This window comes from Leucopleurus acutus, assembly GCF_964270905.1.
Source record: "Leucopleurus acutus genome assembly, chromosome: X".
Classification (NCBI taxonomy): Eukaryota; Metazoa; Chordata; class Mammalia; order Artiodactyla; family Delphinidae; genus Leucopleurus; species Leucopleurus acutus.
The window spans coordinates 27901825-27929778 of NC_139148.1; the positions used below are offsets into that span (position 1 = coordinate 27901825).

Sequence of the window (27954 nt, forward strand, 5' to 3'; positions counted from 1 at the left end):
CTTAAAAAACTACAAATAGAACTACCATATGACCCAGCAATCCCACTACTGGTCACATACCCTGAGAAAACCATAATTCAAAAAGAGTCACGTACCACAATGTTCACTGCAGCTCTATTTACAATAGCTAGGACATGGAAGCAACCTAAGTGTCCACTGACAGTTGAATGGATAAAGAAGATGTGGAACATATATACAATGGAATATTACTCAGCCATAAAAAGAAACAAAATTGAGTTATATTTAGTGAGGTGGATGGACCTAGAGTCTGTCATAGAGAATGAAGTAAGTCAGAAAGAGAAAAACAAACATCATATAGAATCTAAAAAAAAAATGGTTTTGAACAACCTATGGCAATACGGGAATAAAGACACAGAACTACTAGAGAATGGACTTGAGGGCACGGGGAGAGGGAAGGGTAAGCTGGGACAAAGTGAGAGAGTGGCATGGACATATATACACTACCAAACGTAAAACAGATAGCTAGTGGGAAGCAGCCGCATAGCACAGGGAGATCAGCTCGGTGCTTTGTGACCACCCAGAGGGGTGGGATAGGGAGGGTGGGAGGGAGGGAGACGCAAGAGGGAAGAGATATGGGGATATATGTATATGTATAGCTGATTCACTTTGTTATAAAGCAGAAACTAACACACCATTGTAAAGCAATTATACTCCAACAAAAATGTTAAAAAGAAGAAAAAAAGGAAGCTCATATAGTAGCACTTCATAATGGTAAAACTTATTTTTCCATTGATATTTCATTGCTGTCCTTCGTAATCCTCTATACTTATATTTTGTATTTAAAATCATTATTCAGAGGAGTTCATAGGCTTGACCCCACTGCTAAAGGGGTATATAGCATATGCAGTAAAGAATCCCCATGCTTGTCACTACCTATTTTTGATACCCTGACATTAACCTGGCACACTACAAGGGCTCCATAAATCTTGGATGAACTAAACTGATAGTGAGATGACTCAAGTTTCTTGGAGCTGTACAATGTCATAACTCTATAGAGATTCCTCCTAAGTAAAAATTTAATTTTAAACTATTGTTAAAGAGACTTCCTGGCATTTGTATGTTAACGAGGCAACCCCTATTTTACACGACAGATCTATGAGTTCTGACTTTTGAATCCTAATATATGGAACATATATCCATATGTTTCTTTTTCTTTTTTTTTTAATAAATTTATTGATTTATTTATTTATGGCTGCGTTGGGTCTTCATTGTGGTATGCGGGCTTCTCATTGTGGTGGCTTCTCTTTGCTGTGGAGCACAGGCTCTAGGCACACGGGCTTAGTAGTTGTGGCTCGTGGGCTGCAGAGCGCAGGCTCAGTAGTTGTGGCACACGGGCTTAGTTGCTCCCTGGCATGTGGGATCTTCCCGGACCGGGGCTGGAACCCATGTCCCCTGCATTGGCAGGCAGATTCCCAATGACTGCGCCACCAGGGAAGTCCCTATCCATATGTTTCTATTTCTCTATATTCTTCGTGCCCTATACTTAAAATCCTATTGTAAAAGTTTTCTTTATATTTTTTCATGTGGATCATTTAAACATTTAAAAAGTTAACAGAGGAGAAACATTTAAAAAGTTAACAGAAGTTATTTTTAGTTTAAGAAAAAATTATCTGAAACTTGGAAATTAAGCCAAAGGATGGTTCTGTATGTTCAAGTAACACAGTAGGGTGTTATCTAAATGTCCCCCATACCCTCAAAAGGGCTTCTACATTTTCAGAGAAATGCAAATCTGTTTGACTTACTGTTTACTATTAGTTTGAATCCAGACATTTTACATCTCAGTAAAGTTAAATGCTAATTTGTAGAAAACTGAGATGATACAAATGACTTTTTATCCAGTAGAGAATATAACCTTAGAGGCTGCAGGACATTAACCTGTTTTGAATCGAATTTACCAATCTTATTCCAGAATTCTTCACTGATTATAGAAGCATTTGCATCTTGTATCTTCTTTCGAGCCTGTTTTGTCTTACTACTGGCTCCCTCATAAATGTGTTAAATAAAATCTAACACGTACTCATCATGACTTACATGAAAATTATGTTTCTTAACAAAATTTCACTTTCACACTAGCTGGTATGATTATGAATTTCCTTTATACTTTATTACCCAAAATGTCCCCAATTGATCCATAACACATTTATGATCTGAAAACATAAACGTTTACTTGAAAAAAATACACGGTATATGAAAATCTATTCAGTTTCATGATGCCATATGCATGCAAGATCTTGAATACCATACAAAGGAATCTAATTGGCTGAAGATGAAACAGCTTTTCAATCGATAGTGTTTTTATTCCTTTCCCATCAGTAGCAAAGCTACGTAAAAAATAAAGTTTAGAAACATGAAAAGTGTATGAGTATTGACATGTGCGTATTGTGAATGTGATGAGAGAGGTACGTCAGGACAGTGAGAGTTAGGTTCATTACACTCCTTTCTCAGACTTTAAATGAAAGAATAACAAATACCGGCTAAAATTCAATAACTTCCATGGCCAAGATACATAACTATAATTTGGACATTGATTCCCTTTGATAACCTTTCTCCTCAGGCACCGTCAAGATAGATAATAATTAGTAGTTCAGCTAGGAGTTGGACCACAAATTTCAGCTTGGGTAAACTGTAGGAGACACTCCACATTCATTACAGCTTTTTCAGTTGCAAATATTCCCTATGGCCAACTCTGCTTGTTTTCCCCTTTGGAATGAGTCTGTTTTCACTGAGCCTTCTAGGATGTTGAGCCGCTAACAGAAGTTAGGACTTTGCAGGCTGAGGGCTCACAGTTGCAAGATACTAAATAATACTGATTCCAGACATTTTATTCCTGTGTGAACTTTTGGTAAGAGGGAGGGGTGCTAGCAGCTGCATATCAGAAGTATCTGTAGTTCCTATCTCAACCCCACCACCACAAATTATACAGTTACCTTGACCTTCAACTTCTTCCTTTTTAAGTATAAAAGCCTAGAGGAGAGTTAGGACTGTTTACACTTCTAAGTCTGTTCCTAAGTCAGAACACTAATTGTGAATTCTGCAGTGTTGACTTGGGATGAAAGAGGGAAAGAAAAAGGCTGGGAAATGGGTGATGTTGGGAGAGTGGGGCAGTCCCTAATCCTTTCTCCTCCCATCCCCACCCCAATCAGCTTTTCCCATCAGTCTTTATAATGAGCACCACTTATTTATTCCCCTACGAAATGTCCCAAAGTTTCCTGACTATTAAAAAAAAATTGGGGACCTTAATAAATAGGACTTCACTCTAAACTAAGTAAATAAGATTCTGCATTGACCAACAGAATGCATACCACATGTGAAATTTTCAATTTTCAAATAGCCACATTAAAAAAAAGCAAAAAGAAACAGGTCAATTTACTTTTAATAATATATTTGGTTTACTCCAGTATGACAAAACAGTATAATTTTAACCTGGAATGAGATAGTTTACTTCCTTTCAAGATCTTATTAAGTCTTCAAAACTCAGTGTATGTTTTACCGTCACAATCCATCTCAATGACTAGCTGCATTTCAAGAGCTCAGTACTCCATGTGGTTAGTGGCTACTGAATTGGACATTGCAGCACTAGAGAGAGACTTAATATTGTGATTCTTATGATCAGGCAAGTTTGGAAAACACTTCTCTATTTGGAGGAGACACAAGAACTCATCCAATGAATATACTTTTCTCACTAACAAAACTTGGATTAGCTCAGTATTGATGTGATGCTGTTAGACCTTAGAAGATACACAAGAACTTCAGCATTCACACAAATGGGACACTTCAAAGTGAGGCAGAGCATAGGAATTTGGAAAAATATTGCTCATGGTAAACTACTTTATTCCATTATTGTGGAGATGGACAATTAATGACTACATCACTGCCTCAGTCTGGGGTTTCCTTTTAAGAATGAAGCTATTTCTATGCCAACTGTAGAACCCCTGACCCAGGAAGGGATAGTTGGATTACCTCCTGGAAAGTTCCTTAACTCTCCAGAATTTTGATTTAAATAAAAAGAATAATTCTTATTTCATTTGGTTATTTGAGAAATAAATGAGTGAAATATTGATCATGCAAACAAAGCCAAAGATTGTGTAGGAAGAGGCTAAGGGTAACTTTCCAACTCCTGTTATAGCTTTAATTTCTTACCTTAGGTGATGACCCTTCATCTCTCACACCCTTCATTCTTCCCTCCTCTCTCCATCTTCTTGATGGGCGGCTCTACCTCCTAGCCCCTGGCAACTTGCTTACGGCCCTTTCTGATTGTGAGGTGATAGCCAACAAGATAGCGGGGAAGTCATTCACTTCTCTACTTCATCAACAGTTCTGTGCAATGAGAGGCTGGGGCTTCCAAGTTCCCATCAGCCAAAAGGTAGAAATCACTGAGAACTGCTAAATGTTTATTGCAGTGTTGACAGTTATAGCTTATGAGGGACCATATTTCTCAAAGAGGAATATTTATTTTTAAAGAAGAAATTAAAGTTGGGGATATCAGTATACAGACCTTCCTTTATTTTTCCTTTGAGAACTCTGTGAGAATGAACACATATTTTATTTCACTACTGGATCTCTATTTCCTGGAATAGTATTTAGCACACAGTAGGTTCTCTACAAATATCTGTTTAATTACATATTGAGAGAGCTGCCTGGTGAAACTCAACCAGCTAGGAGCCCATGCTGGTAACTATTCTACAGTACTGCCACTTTTAGCAGTGAGGGCTTAATATCTGATATGAGGAAAGCTGACGATGATATGCAAAATAACCAGTTTCCTCACTATATTTTTAATTAGTAATGCTGTCTTTTAATGTAAGATTCTTAAGTACTTTATGACCACAGTGAGTCCATCTTAATCACATTTGCTGCTTTATTTCCAAGCAGAAAACACACACACAACACCTTCAGATAGATACTGAAGTAGAAATAAACCATTTAAAATTTGTTTACATGTGGAATGTCTAGAGGGAAAATAAGCGTAACAGGATCACAAAATCTGTCACATATGTTCCTCTAATAATGAGCTGAGGCTGCACTTTTTCAAGTATGCTAAGCTACAATTCGCCTTTCAAAGTTCTCATCAAAATTATAATGTAAAAAACTAGGAAGTATACAAGAAACCATAAGTATCCTACACAAGCTTATTTTCAAAACTTCAAATCTTGCCCAGACACTCTTCTGCTAAAGTACATTCAGTAACTGTTACTTATAGGCTAAAACACAGACTTGTACGTGTATCTCATAATGTCCCTCACTTAGTATTCCAAATCTGCCTGTCCAGCCTGAGCAATCACCCTCCACCTGGGAACCTGAGCTCTTTAAGCTTTTGCCACTTAAAGTCATTTCCATTCTCCTAACAACCTACAATTCATACGGCTACCTGGCCTTTGAACGTGTGTTCTCATAGTCAAGGACACTCTTTCTTGTTTCTCCCTGATAAACCTGCTCGTGGTAAAGACTTCCCAAGTTCACCATCGCCTCTTCCCTATTGTCACAGGACTTTGTGAACACAGTGAGGAAAGAATTGCTTTTTTAAAATTTTTTTAAAATTAAAAAAAAAAAAATTTGGTCACAATGCGCAGCTTGTGGGATCTTAGTTCCCGGACCAGGGATCGAACCGTGCCCCCTGCAGTGGAAGCGTGGAGTCTTAACCACTGGACCGCCAGGGAACTCCAGGACAGAATTTGAGAACTGTATTCCACCAACTCTGAGGTCTATATATCTATTGCTCTCTGCACTAAACCAACTTCCTTGAGTCATAGATTCCTCATCCCCTCACATGGAGACAGACGTCTGCCTCCCCCACTGATGTAACGCCACTGTGCATTGTTTGGTTCAACACTGAAACTTTTGGTATGCAGCACCGTCCTGACCCTTGACAAAAACATGTTGAATAAGCAAAGAATGCCGATATCCATAGCTGTGCAATGTTAAGGGAAAACAATTTTGCCTTGAAGGAACCATATGTGTCATGGTGGATTTTATCTTGAGAGTATTCTGAAAGGGAGGCCACTACTAACCACCAGGCTGTGACCTTCAAAGGGCTTCTGCCCTGTGGGAACCAAGAGCCTTTCACTGTCAAGGTTGTCTTAGAGAACACCAGCCATCTCTACACACAGACCAATGCCTAAGTCTTCCATATACGACTGCTGCTTACCAAATTCTGGTCTCCTACCAAAACTCTACTTTTATTTCAAATCATGGAGAAATAAATGAGTGTCCCTGTACCTTCTGTTCCCTCAATAACCTACATCTTATAAAGGATCCCCCAAATCTATATCTCAACAGGAGATTAATATGACAATGTAATTGAAAGTGCTTCATAAATTAGAAAGTGCCTTATTATGTTATGACTAATGTTATTGCCATCATTAACAAGCCTAACATCATCTCTAATAATAAAAATAACCCCTTGTAATACTCTGATTTTGATGTACTATGGGTCAAATTATAACCCATAGCAATAAAGATGTTATGTTCTCACCCTTACTGATAATGACATAAGATGGGTTTAATTAGGATTATACTTATCACAAAATAGCATTTTTATGGATGAAAGAAGTTTCATTTTTATTACTTAATATCCTTAAGGCCTCTTAAGAGGGCCTGGCCCTACAGTGAGTGGTGGATATTATTCTCTTTATTCGTTTCCTCAATACTTATTAGGCAGAGCTGAGATTTAATTTTTTCTCAACATCTCAAACTTCTAGCTGATGCTCAGTAAGCCATATGATATTCAGATCCCAAGGCCTTCACTTATTTGCCTTGTGATTTGGGGTAAAATATTTACTGTTCTGAGTCTTGTAAAAAGTTATAAGAATAACTGTTCTACTTATCTTGCTGGATTTTTTTTTTTTTAGAATCACATCAAATAATATTTCTTATAATCTTTAAATATAAAGGCACTAAAAGCAACTTTAAACACTACTGCAATTAAATAAATATTGTGTTACATCTTTCTGGGCCCGTTTCTTTTTTTTTTTAACATCTTTATTGGAGTATAATTGCTTTACAATGGTGTGTTAGTTTCTGCTTTATAACAAAGTGAATCAGCTATACATATACATATATCCCCATATCTCTTCCCTCTTGCGTCTCGTCTCCCTCCCTCCCACCCTCCCTATCCCACCGCTCTAGGTGGTCACAAAGCACCGAGCTGATCTCCCTGTGCTATGCGGCTGCTTCCCACTAGCTATCTGTTTTACGTTTGGTAGTGTATATATGTCCATGCCACTCTCTCACTTTGTCCCAGCTTACCCTTCCCTCTCCCCGTGCCCTCAAATCCATTCTCTAGTAGTTCTGTGTCTTTATTCCCGTATTGCCCATAGGTTCTTCAAAACCATTTTCTTTTTTTAGATTCCATATATATGTGTTAGCATATGGTATTTGTTTTTCCTCTTTGACTTACTTCACTCTGTATGACAGACTCTAGGTCTACCCACCTCACTATAAATAACTCAATTTTGTTTCCTTTTATGGCTGAGTAATGTTCCATTGTATATATGTGCCACACCTTCTTTATCCATTCATCTGTTGATGGACACCTAGGTTGCTTCCATGTCCTGGCTATTGTAAATAGAGCTGCAGTGAACATTGTGGTACATGACTCTTTTTGAATTATGGTTTTCTCAGGGTATATGCTGGGCCTGTTTTTGTAAAAGTGATTTTATATCATCTTTCCAAATTAAGCATTTCCTACACTGGCTTCTTAATTTTTTAAAAACTAAATTCTTCCCTTATACTCACCACATTACTACCTTGTGACACTCAATCAGAAATAACCCAACACACATACACACACATACACACACACAGACACACGATTAAACAAAAAAAGATCTAGGAAATAATACTTTCCTATGTGTGATGAATCCTGATATTTTCTATTTTGTTTCACTAAACACAAACGTTTGTGGTGAGCCACAAATTGATTTCATGACTCACAGTTTGGAAAATACTAGCCTACTAGATTAAAGGAAAAATAGAAAAAAATAAACCAAAACGTAACCAACAGGAAAGGAAATGAGTCCTAAGCATCACCTTTTGCCATTTCTTTCCATGTGTCTGTAATCGGTCCAAGAGCACCTCATCGTGCCCTAATCAAATCACAATTTTTCATAATACCAATGTTTCCCCCTTTTTCTGGATGTAGGCTTCCCTCACTTATTTCCCACATCACCTCTCCTGTGAAGCACTTCCAAATCTTCTAGCCAGTTAGTTACCCCTTTTCTTGCCTTTTCCCCAATGTCCCGGTTATGTACATACCTCTATTATACCTCATACATGTTATCTTAGTTGCTTAAATATCCATCTACTGAATATACCATTCATGTTTCAGTTGTTTAAATGTCCATCAACTTCAGTGAACCTTGATTCCTCTGTGAGTAGATTGGGATTCTGTTAATTTTTATGTCCTGACCACCTAGCATAGGGTCTGACACAGAGTAACTCCAAAGTAAAAGTTTGCTGAATAAATGTATTGATTTTAAAGGTTAATTGAAATATAAGGAATTGCTACGGCTAAATGTTCAAATGCAGTGGTGGTATGCAGGTTCTGTAAAATATGGGTAATCTTATGGGCAGATCCATCCCTTGGGTGGGACAACTAACTGGTAGCCTCCTAAGCCCAGTGTACTGGAGTGGTTGGTGTCGTGTGCTCCTCTGATTTGAACATCATTACAATTCTATTTCAAAATTTCTGTTCTTAATGATATCCCAAGGAGACTATGAAAGATTGCAACAGTTTAGCCTCCTTAGATTACATTATCTTGGGTGGTTGAATTGCCCTGAACACTCTTTTAGGAATAGCCCTGATAATGAGATAAAATTTGCAAATTCCTATGAACTATGGATTGATAGAATTTGCTTATTACAGCATACAGATCTTAAACAACTGTTTATAAGCTGCTGTTAAACCATGCTGCATAGCCTATTATTTTTTTTTAAATAATTGTGCTGTTTTAAAGTAAAGGTTGTTTCAGCAATACATTATTAATATTTAAAAATACATATATTGCCCTTTTGTAAGTACATACAAGTATCATCTATTATTTAAATACAAATAGAAATTCAAAGGTAACATGTTCAAAAATATATTATTTAAAAATAGCAGTAAAATGGGATTTTCAAAATAAAATCATATTAACTAGGATTTACAATACAATATAAGCCTGTACTATTATTGTCACGCCAGGATTTGGAGAACTATGCTGGAACATTAAATTTATTCATTTTCCCAGCCAGCAGATATTTTGATGTCTGAGTAGCAATAAGAACAAATTACCTAAAAACTTTTAATAGTGTATAATAAATTAAGACTGAATGGTAATGCAAAAGTGGGTATAACAGGACAAAATTATGAATCTCATATAACGATCCAACAACACTTAAAGTGTGCAAACATTTGTATTCTGGAATATACGACCACGGTTGATCCTAATTTTTTCTCTCTTGTCAAATAGAAATTGCACATTAATCTCAAAGTATTGCAAACTGTTCATTACATGCAAATGGTTATGTTGTACAGGCTCTCCAAGGGGACTCAAACTTGTTTACAAAAGGAATCAGGCTAGAAAAAGAGTTTCTCTGATTACACTAGGTTTCCGTTTAGAGTTCTTCATTTATAAGCAAAAGAAACTGCCTCTGCCAAAAAGGAAATCCATGATAAGGAAATGGAGAGGTTCACAGGACAGAAAGGAAAATCAAAGAATCAGGCTTGGAACAATCAGGACTCCAGAGGGTCCCCACAGCAAGGGTAGCTTGTTGGTCTTGACCAGGCATTCTCATTAGAATGAATGAAGCCCAACCATATCTCTTATCTCAAGTTTAAAAGTCTCAAGAAAGAATATGATTGGCCAAGCTTAGGACCTATGCTTAGGACCACTGAGATGGTGGGAGAAAGGCTCTGGCAGAACAACTGCCAATTCTTGGGCAGAATACTTGATTTATTGTCCCATGAAGACTGCTCAGGTAATCAAGAGGACCTGGCGGTACTATCAGTAAGGAGAACAGTTCCTATATACTCTTCAAAATGTCTAAGTCCACCACACACTATTTAAGTGACTTTAAAACCTCTTTTTATTTTTAAGCATACCCCTTCTCCTAATGCATGGAGTTGAAAGTTGGCTCAAATAACAAGTCTATTTGGAGTTACTTTTTTGTTACCATGACCTTCAGTGTGTTTGACGAGCATGGCTGAAGTCTATTTCTCTGTTATCTCAAGTAACAAAGAATATTTAAAGAGAGGGTAAGAAGGACCCTTGAATTTTTATTGCAACTTTTTATGACTCTATCTTCTAAAGCAAGAGTTAACAAACTTTTTCTGTAAAGAGCTACATAGTTAATCCTTTGACCTTTGTGGGCCAGGCAGTCTCCGTGGCAACTACTTATCTCCCCCTTTGTAGCCAGAAAGCAGCCATAGACAGTAAATAAATGTAGTTGAGTCCCAGTAAAACTTATTTGCAAAAACAGGTGGCTGGCAGGGTTTGGTCCCATAAAATTCCTCTTCTGAAGAATTTAATATTTATAGGGTCAATAATATTTAGTGTACTATGTATTATATCAAATTCATTTAATTGCTTAACATCTGAGAGATGTCATAGGTGAGATACTTACTCCTAATAATGACCAGTTCAATGTTCCACATGGAGCCCTAGATTCTATTGTGGCATATTATTTTGTTTCAGGTTGAAGTTATAAACTAAAATTATTTATTGACAAATAAAAATAATAATGTGCCAATAAAACCTCAAGGGGAAATATGCCACCACACAGTCTGATATGTACTCATATCAGACTTATCTACTATTTTTCAGTTACCTATGTCCCTGAATCTTTCCTCCTAAAAAAAAAAAAAAATACTGTCAATTATAGCTTCACAAAAGAGCAAGAATTAAAAAAAAATCTTAACTATGATGTTTGCAAACAATCCTGGTCTCTGGCTTGTACCTATAATTTGGTTATCTAGCAGGAAGATTTACCATTCTTATGACTAAATACTTGCTATTCAGCTTGATGAATAGTTCATCCTGAACCAACTCATCTATGAACAGGCTTCTTGTACTATAATTTGTCAACTTTATCCTCGTTCAAAATTTAAAATTCATGTCAGAACATTTTCTCACTCTCTCTGTATGACTTGTTCATAGCTAGCTCTTTCCTTATGCTGCCTTTCACAATAGTGCTCTTTGCTGTTTCCCGAAATCTCGTTCTCCCAATTGAGTTTGGGAATTCCAGAGGTGTAATGGAGGAGTGGCAAGAAAGACTAAAGGGACACAAACAACTGCTGTAGAAAGAAGACCCATTTTCCTAGGCTGGCTCCAGGACTTTCTAGAGTGTTTACATATGGCCATGTGTTTCTACCTTGGCCTTCATATGCTGAACACATGCGGCTGTGAGCTTATTAAGGAAAAGGTGGCTCTTTGCCAAGTCTGTATCCCTAGTAGCAAGCAAAGTGCCTGCCTTGCACACACTAGGCTTACACTAAATATCTGTTGAATGAATTTTGATATTTATGATACACTCAAAGGGTCAGAGAATGAAGCCATCATATTGCTAAAAACTTTCAGCAAGTATGAGAGTTTCAAGTGTTCTGTACAAAGAAGAGGAGAGGGCAGCTCCTTGGAAGGAAGAATTTCTTGGATATGAGATGGGGTAAAAATGGAAGAAAGGACAAGCTTAGGGATAGTTTGCCTTAGGGAATAATATGATGAAAATATAATCCTTTCATTTATCCAATTATTCATCATAGTGAGTGTTATATATTTTATGTACAAAGAAATTGTTCTATGTACTGAAGACCTATTAGTGACCAAGAAAGACAAGGTCCCTGCAAGATTTACATTCTAGTGGGAAAGATAAAAAATAAACATGCAAACATATATTAAAATTTCAGCAATTGACAATGTTATGAAGAAAGCAAAGCAGGGTAATTTGGAGAGAAATTAATCCTCTCTCCCTGTGTGTGTGTGTGTGTGTGTGTGTGTGTGTGTGTGAGATCTTTTTAAAATAGGAGAATTTACAAAAAGCATATCTGAGAAGATAACATCAGAACATGGACATATGTAAGTAAAGAGAAGTGTACAAAAGTCCTGAGAGGGAGGGGATTAAGACATAGGGGATAAAGACTGAGGATAGGGTAGGACCCTCTAGCAAAGAGAAAATCAAGTTTAATGGTAGGAACTAGCACTAGAAGGAATAGTAAGAAGGTATGAGAGAAGAAACAGCAATGAGATCAGAGTGGCTGGAACATCCTCTTTGCAAAGTATTGTACTTCATAAAAATTACTTATATTAGCATTAATCTTATTTTTCATTAAATAATTTCTGCTTCACATTGCTTCCATGTTGATGTGAGCAGGGTTTTTTCCAATTTGGAATTTGCAATTAGCATGCTTCACTTTTTTTTTTTGGTAGATTCTTACTCTCCTAATAATTTCTTACTCTAAGAATGGGGATCCCTTAGGGATGTTTTCTCATGCATTTTAAGCAGTTCTTTACAGTTGTGGCTATTACAGTAAGTTATAGTTTTGGTTATTGCTTCTTTTCCATTATGTGGAGCAATTTTTCATCTTCTTAAACATATCATGCTAGACAATAGAATTTAAAAAAACTAGTCATTGAGATTATCCAATTATTTTAATATACTTATCTTATGAAAGACACATTTGACAGGCAACAATTTAGAGCCCCTCTCTGAATTTCTGCACTCTGCCAAACTCCCAATAAATCTGTTATTACTACTTCTGAAAAGATGCATAGGAGCCAAGAAGTTACAGAGGAGTTTCTAAGCAGCAATAAAAAGCTAACGGTATTTATGTAAGAATGAAGTACCCAACTGTTTAACTGTATTCAGAGACTGACTTCTCATGCCATTACCAGCTAATAACATTCGAAAGCTTACTTTAAGATGTATTCCCATACTTACACATCACTGTAACCCTAAAGTAAGTGACTAGAGAAATATTCTCTTTGCAGTAAAATTTCATGTTGATTCTCTTATGTTAGTGTATATCCTCTAGCTACAGAAACCAGGGTAGCCTTGTGACCACCAAACAAAATCTTATGAAATTTTATTACTGCTGGGGAAATATAAAGGGCCAGCAGCAGTATGAATTATTCTTAACATTGGGGTCCCAATGAAGGGCAACAGATGGCAGACATTTTTACTCAAATGATTTTTCTATCAAAGTTTCTATTAGCATTTGAGTCCCAGCAGTGCGGCTGTTAAGAAGCCTTCAAACTCACCAGCCAGCTGGTAAAATCAGCACTGTAAAAATTGACTACACAGAAAACATACTTGTATGCAATTTGGTCTTTTACAACATATGCCTTTTTCTAGATAGCCTTTGATTTACTCCATATTAATTCAAAGTCAGTTATCTCCTATAGAATCCTTTGGGGGAGTAGATTACCAATTAGGTATTAAAGTACATCCAAATAAAAATACAAACACTCACTACAGCAGATAGTGTCAGTGATCTATGCACATCCATTCAGCACTCTTTGTTTCTGAGCAAGCCAATGGTTTTTCAATGATGGGACCTACTACTTGAGGCTTTCTAGGCTGCCAGCTCTGAAATCAGGGTGAGAATAATTAGAAAGTCTGGGTATTTCCAGTAAGAGGAAGACAGCTTTTTTATGGACTCACTTTGTCTCAAGCTTTTGGGTAGGAGTTACCCAGCTCCAATGTGTTCTTGGAATCTAAACTTGTAAGAATTGGGTCCTTTACAAAGTGCTCTAGAATTTTCTTCCATCAAAATTGCCAAGGTAAGGCAGAGCTGAAGAGCAGCTAAAATTGTCTTTGACACTCTTAGATGCTTCTTTCTTTGTCTTATCTCCCTCAACTGCAAGAAACTAATGCCTTTTTTCCTTGATTTATTTCCTCATCTGAGAGATCACAAAAATGTTCTCATGTTACAACTATACAGTTTATATGTAATTTTCCATTCTCCATGCAAATTTCCAATTTGAGAAAAGAAAAAGCGTATTTTGCTTAACTAGAACATGAATTTAAACTATTTTTTTGAGATTTGATGATGAACATAAACATTATGATATGACATACTTAATCCATACTGTCTTAAGTACCCACAATCACAATGAATTAAAATTTATCATTATGTTACAAAGTAAACAGTTTTTAATAGAATTTATTTACAGCAATACACAAAAATATATTGTACTTCTACCATACAGTGGAGTAAAACACAGTAACACTGAAAGATATGCCAGAAGACTAACTTTAAGAAGATGATATTTTGCCTAAAAACAGCAGTTAACTAATGTCACAATAACACATTGCTGTTTCACTCCCTATGTGTGCTTACCATTCACTGATTTAAAGCCTAAAAAGCTTCATCTAAATAATCCTACTTCTGTTTACTTCTTTAGGTTAATTTCAAAAGAAATTTCTTAAGATTTCAAGGTCTCATGCTTGCCCAAGGCAACACTCTTTAGAAGGTGCTCTTAATTTTTAATACGGTTCACTAAGCAGCACTGTCCCATAAAATAAACAGGTTCCATTTCCATTAATAGCAAGGTTATTCTACTCTTTTAAAAATTCAATCTAATTTTGATTTTTATTGTTTCTACTGTCAACTTCAAGAATTTTCAACTCCATTAAAATAACAGCCCGTGCTTTAAAAATTCTTTCTTTCTACTCTAGAAGAACATGTAGAGCTAAATGTTAGGACATGTTATGATTTCCACTTTTCTGTTTTCACTCAAGGTACTTGTTGGCACACCAATTCACTCTGTCACCACTTTTCTGTTTTCACTCAAGGTACTTGTTGGCACACCAATTCACTCTGTCACTAGATGAGTTAACATTATTTTCGTAACTTTCCTTCATGGTGCTCAGCTTTCCCTTTGAAAACTCCCATTAACATTTATTCTTGTTAGTTCTAAAAAGAGGCAGATGTGTCAGCTTTCTGAGGAAGATTTGTTTGGTTGAACTGGAATGTTCCTCACTTTCCAATCCAAGAGCTATACTTTGAGAAAACATCATAAGTCATAAAAGTAAGCATTATTGAAAATGCCTGGTTATTCAATCTGTATTTCAGATGTTTGGGGACAGCAATTCAGTAAATGCACTTTTGTTCTTATAGATACAGGCTAATCACTTAGGAAGTGTGATTAGTTATAAGATCTCACGTTTAATGAGTATTTTGTGGGGAATGCAATTCTAAGTACTTTATGCACATCTCATTTTTACTAGTTAAGAGAAGAGAAAACAGAAACATAGAGGTTTAAGACACTTCACAAGATTCTGCAGCTATTAAAGGAGCTAAAGGAGCTGGGATTTGAACCCACACTTTCTGAATGTGGCTTCCAACATTTTAGCCAATTTTCTAAATTTCTACTAGAGACTAATGTGGCATGTCAATATTTTTGCGGGTGATAAAATTTTCCATATGTACTCAATTACTGCTTGTTGAATGAATATTTAAGAGATACATAATTGAATGAGCTTATTAACAGACCAATTTTAGTGGCATGTAACATGATTAATATTTTCTCATGTAAAAAATATGATATTTTTAAGAGTCCCCATGGTGGCATGACATATTTTTGGAATATGTTGAAAAATATTAATTAATATATTTAATTTTATCATTCATTTGTGATAGCTGAGTTGCATTCATTCAATAGCTCAGTTGCATGGAACCAGACAATCTTTTTGGCATTGGCAGCAACTTTATTTTGAATAGTAATACCAAGTGTCAGTAGGACAATGATTTGTCTTTTTTAAACTTAAAAAGATAAATAAAATGCAGTTTGATAGAAGTCTATATAGCTAAACTTACAACATGTACCTGTTTAGTATTTTATTTCATATCTAGACATGATATCTTTGCTGAAAGTTATTCTTATGAGGCTTTAAACTCCAGTGTACCCCTGTAAATATTTGTTTAGTACATGGGCTGCTTGGTTGATTTTCCTTAAAGTAACCATTACTGGTTCATGGCAACAAATCTGTCTGCTGCTAACAGGTAGCATCTACATTCTGTTTCCTAAAATAATTTCTCATCAAAAATTTAAACTCTCTTATTCATTATTAGTCAGTCAACAACGATAATGACCAAGACAGCTGAAATTACCAGTTTCCATTTCTCTTATCAATGGAGGTGACTTAGAGTGCCTTTCTGGACCCTTTTCTGAGACTTACCAGAACGGAAAGATAACTCCAGATGTCTTATGTTTATGTGTGTCTATGCAGGTAGGCACACGTGTATGTGCATGATTTTGGACCTTCCTAATCACCAGGGGGAAAAAAACGTAACTGTTTAGAATATTTGTGATATCATTCACAGTTCCATAGCTAGAAAAACTTTTCCCTGGATATCCAGAATTCCCTTTTTTATTTCATTGAGTAAAACACAGACCAAATAAAATAGTCTTTTAAGAAATTCTCCAATTAACGGAAAAAAAGTTTTGATAAAATGTTCATTAATTACAACTAAACCCCAGTGTCAAGAAGTGGAGACCTTTAGTCATTCTCAAGGCAATTAAAATTATCATATAGTTTTAAGATTGTATAGAAGTAAACACACTAAAATATCAAATGACATAAAAATTGTTTGTTTTGGACTTCTGCTTCTGTCCAAGTTGGAGTAACAGGGACCAAATTTAACTTCTTGGTTAAAAATTTTTAAAAATGAACAAAACGTATGGAACAATGTTTTTTAAGACATTATACACTGGGTAATTTTAAAAAAGTGATCTCTAAGAAATTAGAAACAAATGAGGTGAGCCCTACCATTGCCCCAGCTTACTATCTGGGCAGAGTTCCAAGCTATGACAAAGGATGAAGGTACTCTCAGAAAGCCACGGAGTCTCCTTGAGTTGAGGAGATGGAGCTGGGAATCCAAGGAGACCAAAGTGGCTAGAGTCACAGGGCAGAGCATCAGAGAGGAAACAGATACACAGAGAATAAACATTGGAGATGTGTAGAGAACACCCTTCCAGTCTTCAGCTCAGTCCCAATCAGTTCCTATATGAGAAGAAACTATCACTGCCTAGGGTGAGAACTACACAAAATGATTAAAGGGAACAATCACCAGAGTTCACATATGGCTGGGAAGAGTATCTGTTCCTGCCAGCCACAGTGGAAAACATCATTCACAGAGCATCAGAGTGAATACTAAGATGGGTTTTGCTTCAGTAGTGGGGAAAAATTAGCCCTAGACTTAGGTTGTTCTGCTCAAAACTCAAAAAGTATAAGAGGAAGACACTCAAAAGATCAAACTCTTTCCAAGCAAACTAACTGTGTTCCAGCACAAAGGTCATTAATATTTATCTGCACAAATATATCAAGCACTCAACAAGTTAAAATTCACATCTGGCACCCAATCAAAAATTACCAGTCATCCAAAGAAGCAGGAGAATAACACCCATAACAAGGAGAAAAAAATGAATTGAAATTGACCCAAAATAGACACAGATGATAGAACTGGTAGACAAGTACATTATAACTGTTATTATAACTGTATTCCATATTTTCAAGAAGGTAAAGATTGACATGTTGAGTAGAGACATGAAAGATGTTAAAACTCTCTAGTCACACTTCAGCAATGTACTGAATCACACAAAACAACGTCTGAGGTTAAAATTATACACTAGATGAGATTAACCACAGATTAGATATGGTAAAAGATCAGATTAGTCCATTTGACAATAGAAATTATGTAAGATGAATTACAGTGAAAAAAAGACTGAAAATAAAAAGAACAAAACATCAGTGAGTGGCCTAATATATATTATCAGAGTCCCTGAAAAGGGGAACGGGGCAGAAAAATATTATTTTTAAATAACACCTTTAAAATTTCTGAATTTGATGAAAACTAAGGACACACAGATCCAAGAAGCTTAACAGACCTCAAGAAGAAGAAACACAAAGAAAACTATACCAAGGAACATCATAAACCAATTGCTCAATTCCCAAAAGCACTCCTAATAAACCTTCTGTATCCATTTCTGAGTGATATGCCAACCTGAAATATATACCAATATCCATATCAAGACAACCACCCTCTGTGGAGTAGAAGGTATATACATATATATACCTACAATATACTTCTATATTGCTTTATTTTTTCATAATGAGTATATATTATTTTTACAACAAAAACAGATTAACATATGTAACTACCTTGTGATGGATATCTTTGAAAATGGCAAGAGGTTTATAAATCTCCCCAAGAACACCTTATATCTCTTATAATTCTGCCTTTAAGTCAGAAACCTAGTGATGCTGCATTAGCTCAAAATTCACTTCAGTGCTGTTACAAAATGTATTTTCTGTATGATGGCAGATCGGAAATCCACAAATTTCCTGTACCTGCAATGTCGATGCTGATGTGTATAAAAATTTGATATACACATAATTATACAAGATTTCAAAATTATTCATTTTCTATGTTTACACAGCTTACACACACATAGGTGTTTAAATGCTAACTTTCTTAATATCAATAGGCCTATTTGCTATGCAAAAAATATTTGAGAATGGAGAACCGTAAGGTTGAAAATGATATTGCTTTTGTGAATCCAGCATTTTGAAACGTCTGGACTATTTAATACATTACCCTTTTCTTTACTTTCATCTGTCTTAATCAGTGTTTTCTGGCATTCAAAAACTGGACATAGTTCAAATCTACTTGACTGAAAATTGCTACCTGAACAACTTTAGCTAAAAAATGTTGCAAAAATACTTAAGATTTGGTGTAATAAACACAATATTTCTTATACCTAAGCCATATACTTTATAACATAAATTATAACCTCTACAATCCACTTTATCTGCATAATCAAAAGATACAGCAAGTTGAAATTAAACTGTATGCTGGTTATAATCCATATGTTGCATTTCCATTAACAAAAACCATAAAACAGTCAATAAGTACTGCCAATAAACTGTATTGTTTTGGCCTCTGGACTATCTCAGAAGGCATTTTGTCAATAGAATATATAGAAACATTGCTACATCACCACAAATTGTCTTTAGGGAAACAGAACTGTAATTTCATCATGATGGATATTTCCAGCAACTACATGATTGCTAAGTATACCACAAGTTCTCCTCCTGTACAAAATCCAACATAAGACAAAAACACACACTGCCCCAAAGCCACAGGACACCCTGCTGTAAGATGCTTCCCTGTATCAAAGATTCAATTACACTTTGCAGTTCATCAGGTAAACCAGTTACGTCTAGACTCCTATCCTGACACAAAACGTCCACTGCATAGTCTTCCAAAATGATCATCACGACAAGTTCTAGTAGGTGCAGTGCTGACAACAAAAGTCAAAAATTATAAATTTCCATCATCCTTCACAACCTGAACTTAAAGAAGTTAAGTAGTCGTGACGTTGTGGTGAAGATAAAAACAATTTGAAAAAAAGAGATCTCAAAAACTTACCTTAAGATACCATTTGTATTTGGCATGTTTCCAACTCTCAGGAACTTGTGTCTTTTTGAGAAAGTGTTCAGCTTCTGTTAGCCATTGATTAAATATCTTCATATCATAATGAAATCGCCGCCATTTTTCAACAGATCTGTCAAATTGCCTAGAATTTTAAAATATGGATCAAGAAAAATAAATGGATTATATGGACCTAGCATATATTTTATTACATTAACAAGGATATTATTTTGATAGCTTCTCACATTTGTATATTTCAAATTCAATTAACATAAACAATTAGTATAGAATACAGGATGAATTAAAATAAAAGGCTGTAATTTTCCCTTTAAAATTGATGAATACATTTTGTGATTGAAACAAAGATGGAAACAACTATCATGGAGTATTAGTGTTTTCTTCCCTATGAGAATATTTAATTTTTAATAAAATTTCAGGAATTAAAAAAATACATTAACATCTAATAAATTAAGTATTTTGAAGCTAGATACTAAAAGTCAAAATATTTTTTGGATCAAAATAAAATTATCTCATTAAACTCTATCAATTTCAGTCATATCTTGAGCTAAAAGCGTCTATTCATTAAGATCCTCAAGCATTCAGGATGATAGATGTAACTTATACATAGACTTACATGTAAAAAATCTACAAACTAACTGATATAGTAGTATAAAACAGATGATGAGTGTTGTCTTCCTTTATCCTTCCAGTTTCATTGTATCCACTAACATTTTAAATTGAAATGCTGAAGGAATTTAGTGCAAGGTAATATGTTAACATCTCATATGAAAAGAATATTAAGAAGGAAGCATTTGGTCACGTTCTGGTTGCAGAAGAGACTGAGACAGAAATTATATGAGTCAAGGCTTTATGTTTACCCTAAGACAGTTGCACATAACAATCACTTGTGGCATTTAAAAAAAAACAGCAGTAAAACACTGATTTTGGGTACCCAATCTAGACCAATTAAATCAGTATCTTTGGAGGTGGGATCCTTACACTGGTATTTTTAAAAGCACCCAGATGATTCTAATGTACGGTAAAGGTGAAAAATACTGTATACTGTTAAGTTTTAAAGTTTTATGGGGTTCATGATCTACTGGGTCTCCCAATGCCCATCCAAACAGGCATTTGCCAGCATGAAAAAAAAGCCATCCTGAAGATTCCTGGCTGTAGAGCTGCCTCACAATACAGTAGTCTGTCAAACTTCTCTGAGTTCTACTCTTAAGATGCAATGGATTATAAATTTGAATATCTTGAGGATCTTCTCAGATCTCTACCTCCATTTAGGAACTTTAAATAATTTTAGAACCCAAATAATGCCACAATGCCCTACTGTTTTACTGGGAAAGGAATGGAATTCACATTTATTAAACATTTACTATGAACCAGGCCCTGGGCTCTGTGCTTTCACGTATCCCATTCCACTGACTCCTACAAAACACCCTGCAACATAACAATTATTACTTCCATTTCCCACTGGAGAAAACTGAGATGCTGAGTAAGTTACCAAAAGATAAATAGATATTAAATGGAAGAGAGGGAATTCTAACTCAGATCTCTCTGGTTTCAGTGGTGTCTTTTACCACCTTACATTAAATTTGCTGGGATTTCCTGTTTTCAAGATGAATTTTCACCAAGTTAAACAATTCAACATGATCGTTGTAGGCCTCTTTTTCCTATTTTTCTTCTTTATTTTCTTCCAATATTTAATTATATATCTACATGTACATTGCATTCTATCAGATATTGCATTTAATGATTAACTGTATTTTCACCTTAAAAATATCTAAAACAGACAGTATTTTGGTAGCATAAAAAAGGCAGCCAATGATAGACAAAAGAGGCAGTCTCTATAGCTAGCTTATAAAAAAGAATTCTACCTTTAATAAATAATTGCATTCTAGAGTTGATCAAGTATGATATATCCATGAGCCACAAAATTATCTTGGAAAAGTTTGCATATTTAATAATAATTTTGTTTTCATATGTTTTCAGTGCTAATACACAAAACATGACTTAAGAATACATCATAAGAATTTATTCCCTTTAAAAAAAGAATTGTACATTTTATATGTCTTACAGGCACTTGAATCACTGGAGTCAAAGAGTTGTTAAATGAGAATCTAAAACACAATGAATCACAGTTGGCATTGTTCCATCTTAGTGAGACTGTAGTTGATTTTAGTTTTCATTATATGTATTTTTATGTTGTCAAGTTTTTCTGCAATGTGCATTTCATACTTTGAATATTCAGAAAAATAGTTATTAAAATTTATTTATTTTAAATTGAACTATAGTTGATTTACAATATTATATTAGTTTCAGGTGTACAACCCAGTGATTCAATATTTTTGTAGACTATACTCCATTCAAAGTTACGGCTGTATTTTAAATAATGGCCATATTCCTTGTACTGTACAATATATCCTTGTTGCTTATGTATTTTATACATAGTAGTGTCACTTAATCCCATACTCTTATTTTGCCCCTCCCTTTTCCTTTCCCCACTGGTAACCACTAGTTTATTCTCTGAATCTGTGATTCTCTTTCTGTTTCATTATATACATTCTTTTATTTTTTTTAGATTCCACATATAAGAGATAACAGAGTGATAACATAGATAACATCCTTCTCTGTCTGACTTATTTCACTAAGCATAATACTTTTTAAAAGGCAGTCTCACACACAAACAACTAACATCTCCAACTATCCTCCTGACACCATAGTTTGGGAAACAGGCAGAGGCTAACCAGACCACAGAGGAGTTGTCATTTGGTCATGATTTACCATCCCACCTTTGTAGCAGTCATCAGTCCCCTTCTTACTTTTCTTTTTTCCCAACCCAATCACCAGATTTACCCTCTTGCCAACCCTTTTAGCTACTGGGAGGTGACTGTTTCTCCAACATCTGTGCTATAAATACTCTTCATTCCAGTCTGCTGCAGATGTGTCCCTCCACCACTCACTGCACTGGCAATTACCATCTTCCACCAGATTCCACAAAGCTTCCTCCCATCCAATCCCTCTTCTTCTTCACAGTTTATCTATCCTCTAAATTCTCCAGGAGAAGAAAACCATCAGAGCCCATACAACTGATCATGGTACCCCTTAGTTCTTCAAGACCAAGTTGGAGATAGGAAGAGAAGGGAAACAGTCTGAGAGCTCAGGCTTCTCTACTTACATCTGTGTTCCAGGCCCACAAAAATGAGACAGGATGGAGTTACCAGCCAGAAAGGACTCTCTGCAGTCCCCCCATGCCCTGCTACTGTCTCAGGATTTCGTGACTTTGTACATTAGTCCAATATTCCTGAAATGTCCTCCTTCCCTTTGCTCCCTTTTCCCCAGCTCCTGCAATCTGAACCTTTTCATACTTAAAGACTTGATCTGAACTACTTATACTGTCACTTTATAAACATCTAAATATAGAATATTCACTAGAGTCTGCAACTGCAAAAACTTCGAAAACTGTAAAGCTGATTTAATTTTATTATTAAAATTAGTGTTAAAATAAGTAACTCTATTCAAACAAAATATTAAATAAAAGCATGAACTTTACATGTGATGACATTTAATGTGAGTAATAATATTTTAAATTCCATTTTAAGCATCACATAAAAATCTTAAATATACTTTCCAGCATTTTAATATACATTGTTAACAGCCAAATCTAAATCTATTCTTGAATTTACTATGTAAAGTTTCATTTTTTATCATGACTACTTATAAACTTAAACTCTTTCCCACCAAGTAACATTCCAAATGAATAGATATAAATTTTGCTAGTTTTGCAATGTTACACTTATAAATTTAGTCTCTAATCACTCACTATGCTTCCTAAATTCCTCTCATTCCATTAACTGGATGGTCCATGACTGAGGAAAAAGGCAGCAACAACCAGAAACACATAGAGATGTTAACAATAGCATTCAGGGAAAGAAATATTAGTTTTACCCTCTGTATTATTACAAGGGGAAAAAAAAAGTTGCTGCTTTTTTTCCTGGCAGTAAGAGGAAATATAGACCCAAATAAATTAAAAAAACAAAAAAAGTCAGTATAAACATATGGATAATAAATCAAGTGATTTTAAAATTTTGCAAATATTAAAATCCTCATTCACTATGCAAGCAGTATTTAAAATTACACTGCTGCTTCATTTATGTGCAGCATAACTTATTTCCTGCTGTTCTAAATCAAGTTAGTCAGATTATTCTCGAGCATAAATTACATTTAGGGAATAATTTAGGTACTTTGGGACATACTTTAACACTTTCAGGCCATTAAGGAGATGCTCAATTCCATGAAATAAATTTAAATAAATAACACCCTAGTAGCCTTCTGACATATCCATTGTGGCTTTATACTTAAGGTCTGCAAACTCAGCACTGGGCTGCTGAGTATTTCCTTCTACCTATTTCATCTTTGATTAGGTGAGTGGGAGGGCTCTTGGCGAAAGTCTCATGGTCCAAACTATAGCAGCTGATAAATAAAAGTTAAATTAGTCATTTGCCTCAAATCATAGTACCTAACTCACCTACCCACACCCGCACTCCCCGATCCCTGTTTCCCCAGTAATAAAATTATTTAATAAAACCTAAGTATACTAGCAGTACTGAAATATTTCCTACAGAACGTGGCTCACTCTGGGGAACTCTTCCATGGCTTCAACTTTCCTCACCCCTCTCATACCCCTTTTAAATCTTACTCCTAACATTTCTAGACAAAAGTCAGTTCTCTCATGCCTAATTTATATACTGAGCCTAGATCCATGCATGTATAATTAGACTCCATTCCAGTTGGCTGTCTCACTGCAACCACTCACTGGACACAGGCTTATACCCGAACCCATGATATTGCCTCCTCACACAGGTAGAGCACAGTGGTCAGACTGCCTAGGGTGGAATCATGGCTCCACCATCTACTTTGTGGCCTTGGGCAAGTAAGTGACCTCTCTGAAAAGTTATTATAAAAGTAGTACCTCCCTCCTAAGGCTAATTTTGAGGGTTACATATATGAATGTATTTAAATTTCTTAGAACAGTAATTGGTAGGGTTCAACAAATATGAGTAGTAGTTTTTGTTATTATTATTCTGTCTATATTTGCTTAGGTTTTCAAATGCAACTCAAACCACCAGTATAGAATCCAAGTCATGTCACTGTCTCTCTGGTGGGGAATCAGATGTATAAGAAACAAGTTCATTTTCAGGACTGAAATTAATTAAATACATGATGGAATTAGCTTGTTTACAGAAGCTGAATCACTACTCCAGCATAGAATCCATGGTTGACCATGCCTGGCTCTGACCACCCTATATATATATTTGTTTTTTAAACACCTTTTATTGTGAAATATAACTGATAAACAGAAGAATCTATACAATACCATGTTACCATAACCCAAGACAAAAAAATTTTAAAAAATCTCCAGCAGTCAGAAATCCCTCTTGAACCCCCTCCCAATCATTATCCCCTCTTTCTCCCACAATATAACCTCCATCCTTTCGTGGTAATCATTTCCTTAGAAGTTTGTAATTTAAATACGCATTTCTAACAGTAGAGTTTGGCTGTTGTATGTTTTTGAACTTCTTATATATGGAACCATATAATATGTATTTTTTGGTAAGATGGTTCATTTGCTCAATACTATACATTTAAGATTAATCCAGGGGAAGATGGCGGAAGAGTAAGACGCGGAGATCATCTTCCTCCCCACAGATACACCAGAAATACATCTACACGTGGAACAACTCCTACAGAACACCTACTGAACGCTGGCAGAAGACCTCAGACCTCCCAAAAGGCAAGAAACACCCCACGTACCTGGGTAGGGCAAAAGAATAAACAGAGACAAAACGATAGGGACGGGACCCGCACCAGTGGGAGGGAGCTGTGAAGGAGGAAAGCTTTCCACACACTACGAAGCCCCTTCGCAGGCGGAGACTGCAGGTGGCGCAGGGGGAAAGCTTCGGAGCCGCGGAGGAGAGCGCAGCAACAGGGGTGCGGAGGGCAAAGCGGAGAGATTCCCGCACAGAGGATCAGGGTCGACCGGCACTCACCAGCCTGAGAGGCTTGTCTGCTCACCCCCCGGGGTGGGCGGGGCTGGGAGTTGAGGCTCCGGCTTCCTTCAGAGCGCCAGGCGAGGGCTGGGGTTGGCGGCGTGAACACAGCCTGCAGGGGGTTAGTGCGCCGCGGCTAGCCGGGAGGGAGTCCAGGTAAAAGTCTGGACCTTCCGAAGAGGCAAGAGAGTTTTTCTTCCCTCTTGGTTTCCTGGTGCGTGAGGAAAGGGGATTAAGAGGGCTGCTTAAAGGAGCTCCAGAGAGGGGGGCGAGCCGCGGCTAAAAGCGCGGACCCCAGAGACGGGCATGAGACGCTAAGGCTGCTGCTGCTGCCACCAAGAAGCCGGTGTGTAAGCACAGGTTACAATCCACACCCCGCTTCCAGGGAGCCTGTGCAGTCCGCCACTGCCGGGGTCCCGGGCTACAGGGACAACTACCCCGAGAGACCGCACGGCGCGCCTCAGGCTGGTGCAACGTCACGCCGGCCTCTGCCGCCGCAGGCCCGCCCCTCACGCCGTGCCCCTCCCTCCCCCCGGCCTGAGTGAGCCAGAGCCCCCGAATCAGCGGCTCCTTTAACCCCGTCCTGTCTGAGCGAAGAACAGACGCCCTCCAGGGACCTACACACAGAGGCGGGGCCCAATCCAAAGCTGAGCCCCTGGGAGCTGTGAGAACAAAGAAGACAAAGGGAAATCTCTCCCAGCAGCCTCAGGAGCAGCGGATTAAATCTCCACAATCAACTTGATGTACCCTGCATCTGTGGAATACATGAATAGACAACGAATCATCCCAAATTGAGGAGGTGGAATTTGACAGCAAGATTTATTTCCCCTTTTCCTCTTTTTGTGAACGTATATGTGTACGCTTCTGTGTGAGATTATGTCTATATAGCTTTGCTTCCACCATTTGTCCTAGGGTTCTATCCTTCCTTTATTTTTTTTTTAAATTTTTTCTTAATAATTATTTTTTATTTTAATAATTTTATTTTACTTTATCTTCTTTCTTTCTTTCTTTCTTTCCTTCCTTCCCTCCTTTAGACAACAAATCATCCCAAATTGAGGAGGTGGACTTTGAGAGCAAGATTTATGATTTTTTCCCCGTTTCCTCTTTTTGTGAGTGTGTATGTGTATGCTTCTGTGTGAGATTATGTATAGCTTTCCTTCCACCATTTGTCCTACGGTTCTATCCGTCCATTTTTTTTTTCTTAATAACTATTTTTTTATTTTAATAATTTTATTATATTTTATCTTACTTTATTTTACTTTATCTTCTTTCTTTTTTTCCTTCCTTCCCTCCTCCCTTCCTTCCTTCCTCACTCCCTCCATCCCTCCTTTCTTTCTTTCTTTCTACTCCTACTAATTCTTTCTTTCTACTTTTTCTCCCTTTTCTTCTGAGCCCTGTGGATGAAAGGCTCTTGGTGCTGCAGTCAGGAGTCAGTGCTGTGCCTCTGAGGTGGGAGAGCCAACTTCAGGACACTGGTCCACAAGATACCTCCCAGCTCCACATAACATCAAATGGCGAAAATCTCCCAGAGATCTCCATCTCAACACCAGCACCCAGCTTCACTCAACGACCAGCAAGCTACAGTGCTGGACATCCTATGCCAAACAACTAGCAAGACAGGAACACAACCCACCCATCAGCAGAGAGGCTGCCTAAAATCATAATAAGGCCACAGACACCCCAAAACACACCACAAGACATGGACCTGCCCACCAGAAAGACAAGATCCAGCCTCATCCACCAGAACACAGGCACTAGTACCCTCCACCAGGAAGCCTACACAACCCACTGAACCAGCCTTAGGCACTGGGGACAGACACCAAAATCAATGGGAACTACGAACCTGCAGCCTTCAAAAAGGAGACCCCAAACACAGTTAGATAAGCAAAATGAGAAGACAGAAAAACACACAGCAGATGAAGGAGCAAGATAAAAACCCACCAGACCTAACAAATGAAGAGGAAATGGGCAGTCTACCTGAAAAAGAATTCAAAATAATGATAGTAAAGATGATCCAAAATCTTGGAAATAGAATGGAGAAAATACAAGAAACATTTAACAAGGACCTGGAAGAAGTAAAGATGAAACAAACAACGATGAACAACACAATAAATGAAATTAAAAATACTCTAGAAGGGATCAATAGCAGAATAACTGAGGCAGAAGAACGGATAAGTGACCTGGAAGATAAAATAGTGGAAATAACTACTGCAGAGCAGAATAAAGGAAAAAGAATGAAAAGAACCGAGGACAGTCTCAGAGACCTCTGGGACAACATTAAACGCACCAACATTCGAATTATAGGGGTTCCAGAAGAAGAAGAGAAAAAGAAAGGGACTGAGAAAATATTTGAAGAGATTATAGTTGAAAACTTCCCTAATATGGGAAAGGAAATACTTAATCAAGTCCAGGAAGCACAGACAGTCGCATACAGGATAAATCCAAGGAGAAACATGCCAAGACACA

The 27954-nt window shown here is 36.7% G+C and overlaps 1 protein-coding gene across 2 annotated transcripts in view; it reads right to left on the reverse strand.

Annotated features, from left to right (window-relative positions):
* The window catches only part of DMD (dystrophin), a gene marked incomplete at its 5' end in the record, with an annotated part of 2126456 nt that overhangs the window by 1123599 nt on the left and 974903 nt on the right, over positions 1-27954 (reverse strand). For both annotated transcript variants that reach the window (XM_082864911.1, XM_082864910.1), the window contains one exon: positions 19430-19577. In XM_082864911.1, the coding sequence (XP_082721037.1) occupies positions 19430-19577 (148 nt within the window). The remainder of the gene's footprint in view (positions 1-19429; positions 19578-27954) is intronic.